The sequence below is a fragment of the Ascaphus truei genome, chromosome 4 (assembly GCF_040206685.1).
Source record: "Ascaphus truei isolate aAscTru1 chromosome 4, aAscTru1.hap1, whole genome shotgun sequence".
Lineage (NCBI taxonomy): Eukaryota > Metazoa > Chordata > Amphibia > Anura > Ascaphidae > Ascaphus > Ascaphus truei.
The window spans coordinates 45,524,221-45,535,806 of record NC_134486.1 but is presented as its reverse complement, the minus strand read 5'-3'; the positions used below and the strand labels follow the sequence as shown (position 1 = coordinate 45,535,806).

At 41.8% G+C, this 11,586-nt stretch overlaps 1 protein-coding gene across 1 annotated transcript in view; it reads right to left on the bottom strand.

The window, feature by feature from the left end:
- Positions 1-5,956: 5,956 nt before the first annotated feature.
- INTS7 (integrator complex subunit 7) overlaps positions 5,957-11,586 on the bottom strand; it is a 54,099-nt gene continuing 48,469 nt past the window's right edge. Inside the window, exons 18-20 of the mRNA XM_075595684.1 lie at positions 10,308-10,406; positions 8,496-8,681; positions 5,957-6,376 (exon numbers count right to left, since the gene is read on the bottom strand). Of these exons, the coding sequence (XP_075451799.1) occupies positions 6,047-6,376; positions 8,496-8,681; positions 10,308-10,406 (615 nt within the window). The 3' untranslated portion in view covers positions 5,957-6,046. The remainder of the gene's footprint in view (positions 6,377-8,495; positions 8,682-10,307; positions 10,407-11,586) is intronic.

Here is an 11,586-nt window from a genome sequence, read left to right as displayed (position 1 = left end):
CGACACTTTAAATACCACATGTATCACTCTGTTCAAAGTATTCTAGTCTATATATGGGGATATACCTGCATGACGGAACCAAGGAGCCCAAATATTAGAGAATTGCGAGGTGGAGCCGTTCAGATAGGCTGAGAGTTTTTCCATATAGACTATATGCCAAATTTTGTTGTTTATTTGATTTAAGGATGGGGGGGTAGGGGGGGGGCGGTTGTTTCCAATTTTTGGCAATTGTACACCGTGTGGCGTTTAAAATTTGGGATATTACTCTAGCTTTTTTTTGGAGATATTAGCCATTGGTTTTCCTAGCAATATATATACTGGGTCGTGTGGGACAGAGATTTCTAGTATCTTGTGTATTAGGGTGAACACTTCCATCCATGAATGTTGGATTTTGGGGCATGACCAAAATATGTGCAGTATACTCCCCAATAAAATGTTAATTTGTAATACTTTGTCGAGAACCCTTTGCAGGCAATGACTGCTTGAAGTCTGGAATGCATGAACATCGCCAAACGCTGGGTTTCCTCCTTTGTGATGCTTTGCCAGGCCTTTACTGCAGCTGTCTTCAGTTGTTGTTTGTTCGTGGGTCTTTTTGCCTTAAGTTTTGTCTTTGGTAAGTGAAATGCATGCTCGATCGGGTTGAGATCAGGTGATGGACTCGGCCATTGCAGAATATTCCACTTCTTTGCCTTAAAAAAAACTCCTGGGTTGCTTTCGCAGTATGTTTTGGGTAATTGGCCATCTGTAAAGTGAAGCGCCATCCAATCAACTTCGCTGAATGTGGCTGAATCTGAGCAGACAATATAGCCCTACATACTTCAGAATTCATCCGGCTGCTCCTGTCTTCTGTCACATCATCAATAAACACTAGCGACCCAGTGCCATTGTAAGCCATGCATGCCCATGCCATCACACTGCCTCCACCGTGTTTTACAGATGATGTGGTATGCTTCGGATCATGAGCCGTTCCAAGCCTTCTCAATACTTTTTTCTTCCCATCATTCTGATACAGGTTGATCTTAGTTTCATCTGTCCAAAGTATGCTGTTCCAGAACTGGGCTGGCGTTTTTAGATATTGTTTGGCAAAGTCTAATCTGGCCTTTCTATTCTTGAACAAGTAGAAAAATAAGGCAGTGCACTGCCCAAAGTAACAGAAGGAGGCTCACGGTTTTTAGCAAAAAAAATAGATTTATTACATAAAAAGTGGACAAAAGGTCCCCCCTTAGGCCGCAGCAGGGGTCCACCAACTAGTTTCATGCAAAGGGCATTTTTGGCTGAAACTAGTTGGTGGACCCCTGCTGCGGCCTAGGGGGCACCCTTTTGTCCACTTTTTATGTAATAAATGTATTTTTTGTTGCTAAAAACCGTGAGCCTCCTTCTGTTACTTTGGGCAGTGCACTGCCTTATTTTTCTACTTGTTCCTGCCATCACCTGGGAAATTGCACTATGCCTATGAAGATTCTGAGATTGGATACTCCAGGAGAAACTGAGTGAGTTCACTTTGTGGGTCGCTGTACCCTTTTTTCTCTGATATATGGGACATTGGTCTGTACTATTTATTTATGGTGCCGCTGGCATTAGGTACTAGTCCCCTAACCCTATTAGGGCTTCGTTATGCTATATGCTTACATTGAAGGAGTTTATCCTAAACCTCAGTTTATTATGCCAAAGAGAACTTGTTTTTTCTGATGCACTGGTTTTCTACACAACCTTTCTATTCTTGAGGCTTATGAAAGGTTTGCACCATGTGGTGAACCCTCTGTATTTGCTCTCGTGAAGTCTTCTCTTTATGGTAGACTTGGATAATGATATGCCTACCTCCTGGAGAGTGTTCTTCACTTGGCTGGATGTTGTGAAGGGGTTTTTCTTTACCATGGAAAGGATCCAATGATCATCCACCACTGTTGTCTTCCATGGACATCCAGGCCTTTTTTTGTTGCAGAACTATCCAGTGCATTCTTTTTTTTTCTCAGAATGTACCAAACTGTTGATTTGGCCACTCCTAATGTTCCTGCTATCTCTCTGATGTATTTTTTTTTTTTTTTGCAGCCTAAGGATGCCCTGTTTCATTTGTATTGAGAGCTCCTTTGACCGCATGTTGTGAGTTCACAGCAACAGCTTCTAAATACGAATGCCACACCTGGAATCAACTCCAGACCTTTTACCTGCTTAATTGATGATGAAATAACAAAGGAATAGCCCACACCTATGAAACAGCTTTTGAGTCAATTGTCCAATTACTTTTGGTCCCTTGAAAAAGAGGGGGCTACATATTAAAGAGATGTAATTCCTAAACCCTTCCTCCAATTTGGATGTGACTACCCTCAAATTAAAGCTGATAGACTGCACTTTAAGCCCATGTTCCTTATGTAACTATAACTTGAATTTATTTTGGTACACAGCCAAAGTAACAAAACTTGTATCAGTGTCCAATTATTTCCGGACCTAACTGTATGTACTTTCCTGTCCATGCTTCTTTTAGTGTGGCCACCCATTGTCTTAAACTATATGTAGAATTACATTCCAGTAAGCTTGTGGCCCTTTAACTCCTCGTTTGTGTCTGATCTGCCCCTTTGGAGAACTAGTTGGAGAGCCCTGTTCTATACACTTAAAGTCATGAGTTTTGGCAAACCCCATTATAGGCTTTATTAGCACTGAACAGGTACAAAACAGAATAAAAATGCACCACTGCAAAGGGACAAACCAGTGATGGTTGGTCACGCTATAACCACTGTAGAAGTCGTCTTAATTTGTGTTACATTTCCAACAGTACACCTTCAGAAAGAGCAAAGCTAGTACCTATTTAGCTATGGATAACCCCTTCCTGTCCCGTGTAAATACTGGAATGTCCTTAAAGCAACACTACTACTTTTTCAACTTTTCTTTCTTTCTTATTTTCATATGTAAGAATGTATAATTCTACATTCTTACCTAAGCTGGCAATCTTTTGGTGCTGTTATAAATCAGTCAAAATCCTGATTGTGTGCCTAACACAGTGTTTTTCAACCAGCGTTCCCTGGGCATCCCTAAAGGGTTCCCTGTAATTTTCAGGTCATTTTAAAATTGTACCAAATATAGAAGAATTTATAATGCATCTAATCTCAGACTCTGTTAGAGAGGGTTGGGGTTACTCAGAATTTCACATAGGGGTCCTTATAGTGTTTTACCAGGTCCTACAATTTCAGGAAACCGGGTAACTTGTACCCGGGCAAAATTAATCATTTTGCCTGGCCAGTTACCCGAACAGCACTTGCCTGCAGGGTGAGGAAGACCGCTGAGGCGTGTGAGGAAGACAGCTGCAACATCGTGGGAGCAGCAACAGACATCCTGGTGGTGGTGGCGGCAGATGTCCATGTTCAGCTGGCATGAGCATTAGGAACACAGCACACAGCTGATGCCTGTGGGAGCCAGCTATCCAATAGGAACGCTCCTGCTCCGGTCACATGGCTCCCACAGGCATCAAGCTGTGCTGTGTTCCTGCTCCTCCCGCCGGCTGAACAAGGACATCTGCTGCTGCTCCCACGATGTCCCGCGGTCTCTCACCTTCCTTCGCTGGCTGCAGGTAAGTTTTGAAATTACATGGCACCAGTTCTGGTCCCAGCCCCTGCTGCCGGGTCCAGGTAATTTCCAGGTAGGTGAAAAAGCGGCAGGTAAGCAGAGTACCGGGTAATTACCCAGTGCTCGGAAAAACACTAGTTCATTAACTAAAAAAAAAAAGTTGGAAGCCACTGGCCTAACATAATGGTTGCTTCAGTCAGTGTAACACAGCAACTACAATATATCTTTATATTACTAAGGCAACATTATATATTGTTACAGTTCACAGCTCACACTGCTTGGAACATTTGCAACAAATTACAAAACAGGAAAGTGTTGCAAATTACTTGCACTGCTTGGGAGGTGTGTTAAAACCAGCTATAGGCCTCGGCCATGTTCCCTGCTTGCTGGCGGAAGCGCGCTGGGGCACGCTCCCGCTCAGCACTGAGTTCCTACAGCCGCAATTAGAGCGACTTTAGTAGGGGCTCGCCTACGCTTCCGCAAGCGCGCGTAAGCGTAGGTCTTTAGGGAATTTAAAATTCCCCCGCTTGCCGGCACGACAGGCCGGTCACGTGAGCAGTTCGCCCAATGAGGGCGAACCAGCTCCGTGACGTCACTGGCCCGCCCCCGGCCCGCCCCTTGACAGAGCGTGCGGTAAGCAACCGCAAGGCCGGGGAAAGCACCCGCTTTCCCTGAGCCTCAGCGCGCCTCAGCACACCAGCAGGGAGCCTGGCCGAGGCCATAGAAATCAAAGGATACTTTAAAACTTATTACAAATGTCATTTAGAGTTGAATAATAATAATAAAACAGGTCACTATTATCCAATACTGCAGAACTGATTTCTTTAAAACAAAACATAAGATTTCAAATATTTTGCTCATTTCATAAAAAAATAAAAAGGAGTACAGTTTGCACTATGCTACTGCATAGACCATTGTTAAGGGTTAAGAGGTTAGGACTATTCCTGCTGTTTCCCACCTGTAGCAATACAGTATAACCTTGAAATGTGAGCGCAATAGTTTAAAGCTGCAGTTCAAGAAATATCCTACATGTGCTTTCTTTTAAAATAAATCAGTACTGTACTATAAGAAAAAACTTGCAGCATTTAAAAAAAAAAAAAAAAGTTAAGACATTTTTCATGTATTCTAATGTAACAAGCATTTTTGTTTCTATAGCAACCATTTACAAAGGCACATCCCCTTTTAGACAGGCTCTGGCACACCCCTTTTGCTCTCTCTAGAAGTTCACCAATTGTATCTAGTGCCTGCTTGGTCACATGATCTTCCACACAAAAACTTTGCATCTTGGGTACTCTTCTACAGCACTAACAAAGATTTAGTGAACCCCCCGAGCCAAATCTTCAGCCATCGATTACAGGAGAACGGATCGATCGGCAACTTAGCTAATCACTTGTCAGTTTGCAGATTGTATTGATGCACATATTAAATGGACTTTTTAAAATATATATACACACACACACACACACACACACACACACACACACACACACACACACACACACACACACACACACACACACACACACACACACACACACACACACACACACACACACACACACACACACACACACACACACACACACACGTAGAGGTATCAGTACCGTGTTAGCCGAGCTTCAATAATCAAAAAATAAATAGATGATACCGTTCTGTGGCTAACGAAATGCTTTTATTTGTGCGAGCTTTCGAGATACACTGATCTCTTCTTCCGGCGATGTTACAATGAATCGTTTGTAACATCGCCAGAAGAAGAGATCAGTGTATCTCGAAAGCTCGCACAAATAAAAGCATTTCGTTAGCCACAGAACGGTATCATCTATTTATTTATTTTTTGATTAAAAAATATATATATATATTTTAAACGGCAGCTTGAACTGCAGCTTTAAAGATTGGAATCCTGTGTTTAGTATTGGGAAGCCCAATTGATTCCAGTTTTGGATCTTATATTTGAGGAGCTTGTGCTTAACCTTTAAAGTCAGAAATTAAACAGAAAGTACAGGAGCCAGTAGTATCACTTCACGCCGATATAGAAAGAAAGTCAAGGCTGCCTACCGACAGTATGAGCCAGCTGACTCCAGGCTTTACAAGTGAATCCAAGACATGAAATAGACACGTTTGACGAAGGGCTTTGTACAGTCCGAAAACGTTTCATATCCAAACCCTCTTTAAAATAAACATGTAAGATTGACCTTGTCTCCAAGCATTTTTTTTTTAAAACGAAAACTGCGGAATATAGGTGCAGTAGCTTCTTTATTTCATGTATTGGACTAACTTTTACATTTCCAATTCACATAGTGGATTTTAAGTGATTATTGTTCGAGTGGCAAATATTACTTTCATCACAACTAAAAGAGCACACATGGATATATTTTACATACAGTAGGACCTCATGATATCAAAACTTGTTTCCCCAATCGTAGAGAAAACAAGAGAGATTTATTTTCAGAACAAAATAATTGAAACAAACAGGTTTATGGCACTGATATTAAAAGCGGGAGTATGCATTTCTTTGCTGCTGTTGCTGCTGCTGCTGCTGCGATGGCTGCGGTGCTTGTTGCTGCTGCTGCTGCTGCTGCGATGCTTGTTGCTGCTGCAGACGCATTTGCTGAGAGTATGGATCTTCCAAAGATTTAACAAAAATGGTCGTCTTTGGACCAGTCTTCCACAGGATTCCATTAGAGTCCACAACAGATGATTCGACCGTGATCTGGTGTGTTCCAAAGACAGCAAAGTTTAACAGAAACTGAGTGCTGAAGTAATCATTGTGAGGCTCGACTTTCTGCTCCATTTCACTCCTCGCACCCTCTGCAGGGATCTAAAAATAAACCGTAATGAGTTTGGGCTGCAGATACATTTCTCTAGAACAGATACTAAATGGTGTAGAAAAATACAGCAAAAATCATAGTAGCACTAAAAGCAGCCAGTCCATTTAAACCCTGAAAACATATTGTGTGATCAAGTTTGAAGTATCACGTTGTATTTTTTTTTTTTAGGATTCCGTGTCAAATCGTACTCCCTTTCCTAATGCTTATAGATGCCATGCAGATTAACCATTTGAGTGCTGGAAGTTCTGGCCTTCGCAGTCATGTGACCATCAGGTGAATTCTCCGTCACTGATGAATGACTAGGAGGGAAGAAGAAGTGACAGGACGCAATTTCAACCGCCCCCCCCAAAAAAAGCAGGGCCTTTAGGACGTAGCTACGACGCCATGGAGCCCCCCGGGAATGCCAGACACCATAGCGTAGTAGCTACATCCATAAAAGCACCCAAAGGGTTCATGGAGTATCCATTTTGACAAAATCTGAACACTTGATTTAATTCCCAGATGCTATAACTTTATATTAATTCAAACTGTGTGTTTAAGGTACAGTATGTTAATTCACATTTCAAGTTGGTTATTTATGTGTATACACACTATATATACTATTGTGCAGTTTTACAGAAAGATTAATTATAAGCATTAATGGTGAAGGTCCCCGATCTTGAAAGTAACACCTTCAATTTTCTCATCTGCTCCCACAATTTGGAGTATCTGGCTGCTTTAGTAGCTATTACCAGATGCAATTGGCATTCAGGAAATCACATCCAATAACCACACTATTAAAGAAGACATCCTATGAAAGGTGAAATCAGACACCATCAGTACAACTCCTGGACACCTGACTTGGCACAAAGAGGAGGTACAAAACAAGATATACTATACTGAAGGAGGAGTGGCTCAGTGAGCAAAGACACCAACTCTGGTTCAATTCCCTTGCGACTTTGGGCTAGTCACTATGTCCCTGTGCCACAGGCACCAAAATCATAGAGTGTAATATCACCCGGGCAGGGACTGCATACCATGCACTATACTGTAATTGTGAAGCACTTTGAGTCCCATTGGGAGTAAAGCGCTATAGTGAATATGAAAAAAAAGTTATTATTAATCGATTAGCTTTGGGTACTGTACAGATTGTCCTCTCTTGGTTCTACGATTACTAGCTTTAGACCTTCTTCATAAAATGCCAAGCTGAAGTCAAGAAATATATCACTCAATTGCTTTGAATACATTCATCCCTCTCCTGCAGTCTCCTGTTCCATGTTCCAAAGCACATAACCAAATAATACATGACAAACGTTTCAAATACATAAAAATGTTTTAACAAGATACAGGAAATAAGGCTGTACGTCCGAGTCCCCGGTGGTCACACCACAGCCCTCTGTGAGGCAGGCCCCAGTGGCTGCGTGTGTGTGGGTGGGCACGCAAAGCGCTGTGATGCGTACGCTGGCAGGGAAGACAAGAATTTTGTCTTCCCGTGCCATGACGCGCTCACGTGTCCGCGCACAGCCAAGGGGAGGGCTGGAGAGGAATCATGAACCTGGATTCTGGGGAATGCGGACTACAATTCATGCTGCCGACTATTTTTCAGTTCAACAGTTTTTGACTAAAGCAAATGCAAAATATTCTAGACTTCTACATCTTAAGCTATGAAGTCTTATGCAGAGATGCTATGGAAACCACAGGATGTGGCTGCAAATTATGTGTGGGGAAATATGGAAAGTTTCTATCTTCATAACCAATGGTGATGTGCTTAATTAAAACAACATTATAACGATCTTTTTATGTCTGTCATACACCTTCTGTTTCAATGAGATGATTTAATAGCCCACACAGGCGGCTAGTAATGTGAATGCCAACTCCTGTCCTCAAGGGCCACCAACAGGCCAGGTTTTAAGGATATCCCCTGCTTCAGCACAGGTAGCTCAGTTGTGACTGAGCCACCTGTGCTGAAGCAGGGATAGCCATAAAACCTGACCTGTTGGTGGCCCTTGAGGACGGGAGTTGGGCACCCTTGCCATACGGTACAAATGAAGCGAGAAGTTCCTCTTGCTTTGCTTGAAGGCTTTTTTTTTTAAAATAATGTATCAACCCCGTTCTGTACAGAAGACTTACCTTATAATCTTGCCCGGGTTTGCTTTGCAACGTGGAGGAAACATTAAGACAGACGGACTGGATTTGACGGAATAGCCCTGGTTTGGAGCCATGCTGCACCACTCCTTCCACTTTTAAGGCCATCTGCTGATTACTTTGCACCGCGATTGGTTCCGTAGGATTACGTGGCGATGGAGACAGGGCAAGCTAAGGCATTTTGGAGTACAATTAAAAGTACGCATTAGATTAACCAAACTTTGCTGGTGCCGTGATCACTAGCGCACATATACAAACAAGATCCAAAAAAGGTTTCTAAAAATGCATTTCTACATTGCTTGATTGAGAAATGTAGGAAACAGCTCAAGTGCTGGTGGAAAAATCATAGACTCCTTTAAAACGTTAATTAGAAACGTATTTAAGTATTAACATCAGACCTCCAAAATACATAACATGTACACACCTTCTAAGCTTGAGTGCACCCACTTTACTTTGGATATTACCCATGTAGACATTCAATGTTAAAGTTTGATGTACACCTCTGTCAAATTGGGCATGTAGTAGAATTCCCCTTTTTAAAAAAATTTAAATTATATTTTTTTACTCCTCGGAGTCGTGACTGTTCCTGAACCGTGTGAGCTTATCGGTTTTGATCTTGGAGAACGTCCTAGCAAAGCGAGATGCTTCTGGATGAAGAAAGGCAATTAAGAGACAGGGGGCCGACATGTGGAGCAGGAATGATTGAAGACCAGCAGTCGTGCCACACCTCCGAGCGGGTACACTCATTGCAATTGGGAAGCTCCTAAGTGTAGTGTTGCCCGGTTGTATGACATTTTCCAAGAAAAATTCAACAAGAGACAGAATGTGAAAGTTTTTCCTTTTCACATATCGGAGACTTTATATACTTTTCCTTATTATAAAATAATAATTGATTTAATGCAATACAAACAAATACATAAAGCGTAATTAAGTGGTTTACGGAAAGAACAATGGTTTCAGGCAGACTCAAAAACGGATTTACTTATTTACAACACTAGAAGTCTAGGTCTGTGCTTTCCCCTCGAAGATATGGAGCTCTGAGGAGGTTGTGGGAACCTCCGCACTGCAGCGGGTGCAGCGCATTCATCCTTAGTGTCCACGGTGTAACTTGAGGTTGAATGGAAAGATACTTTAACAATTACCAACTTGATTGTTTTTTACCTTCCAAATCAGACATGCTGGGATGATCATGTTCCTTGCCAAGCGTGGAAATAGATGTTCAATACCCTAGTATCTGAACAGAGATGTATTCCCCTGCAGAACGTGCTCCCGTGGCAGGAAATTACAGATAGAATTGCGAATGCTGCTCTCTCTATTCCATGGGTGCTCAACTTCGATCCCCCCCACCAGATAAGGATTTCCAGATATCCCATCTTCGGCACAGGTGGCTCAATTAGAAGCTCGGTCTAAGAATGAGCCTCTGATTGTTTGAGCCACCAGTGCTGAAGCAGGGGCTGATTGAACCCCTTGTGCTGAAGCAGGGATATCCTGAAAACCTGACCTGCTTTGGGGGGGGTGGGGGGGGGGGCTGTTGAGGACTAAAGTTGATCTTAAAAGAACCATATCCACAGAAAAAGAAAATAAAGAAAAAAAAAGAAAGAAAGAAGAAGAACCTTCTTGAATGAATGACTTTTTAACACTTCTGCAATGTACACAGCTCATTGCTACAGACCACACACACCACTTTCTACTTGTTCACTTCTGCAGAGGAAGACATCTTAGTATCTTCGTCCAACACCTGTATTATCCTGTCAAGACAATATTTGGAAGCAAAATAAAGCCAATGTATTTGCTTACCTTTATACTTGTAGACTGCAGTTTTTGGAAAAAGTACCGTTGAAATGAGAGGGGGACTTTCAGCAAGCTGATGACTGCATTGCACAGGCAAGAGGTATGCTGCAAAAACAATTAAAAAAAAACAAAAAACAATTAATTCAGCTGAAGCACACTCAGTTTCTAAAAACATAAACTAATCAATAAATGCATACAGAGGTAGAAGGTGAAAAGTCAAGCTGGACCGCATTATAAATATTGCTGATTAGTCTGTAAAATATATATGTGTCATTTTCTTAACACCATGGTGTACACATGGGAATTCCATCACTTACTGTGAGTTATTCCTCTTTCTGGGATACTGTCCCATATCTACTAAGCCATTAGATACCTTCTGGTCCATTTAAGTCATTAGGCTGCGAAAGGCGCCTTCCAGTGACACGTCTCAATGTTTCACAGGATTCGAATTGGCTGAAGCCCATCCTGGTAAAACTTAAATTAACGTAAATTCAATGGGAAGGTTTCCTGCAGCTGCGTCAATTGTTCTCCAGAAATGTAGTAAATTAAACTTGAAACTTGCATATATGTGTGTTTATTTCTTTTTAAAATCATCATTGCTTCTGGCACGGAAAAATACCGTATTGCCAAAACGGTGGGTACATATCGATATACTGTAGGCCTAAATAGCTCACACATATGTGAATGAGCTCATTAAAACTACTGCTGTTTTTGTCTGAATCAAACACTGGTGCATACTTGAAGTACAGGGAAGCGGTCGCAAGATTGCTAGTTAAACTACTACAAACACTCCAGGGCACATACAAGGATTTGAGTAAGACATTGCCAGTTCTCATTTAAAGGGAAGTGGCCTAGAGGAAATCGCAAATTCTTTGAAATTGGATATATCACTGCTTGAGCGGTCCTTCCCCCCAACTTGGACGTGAGTCTATTTCTTTGCGTCTCAAACACCAAAACCAAAACTGCAAGCTCTACAGAGCAGGGTTTTATTGCACTTGCACGTTCTAGAAAATAGATTTACTGAATCCAATGCTTTACATTTTTTTTTATTTAAATGTAAATACACACAAATCCATCACAAATCAACATGAAGACTATGTATGTTTTTCATCTACCTCCACCGCCCTTATATTTATAAAATTGTTTTTTACAAGATGGGAACCGGGATGTCCCCGGAGCTTTTGGTGAAGGTACTGCGGCGTTTCAGTCTCCTCCAAAAGAAACAAAACACTATCCGATGTGGCTTCCTATTGGACGGCCATTTAAATCCCAGCGTAAAACCAGG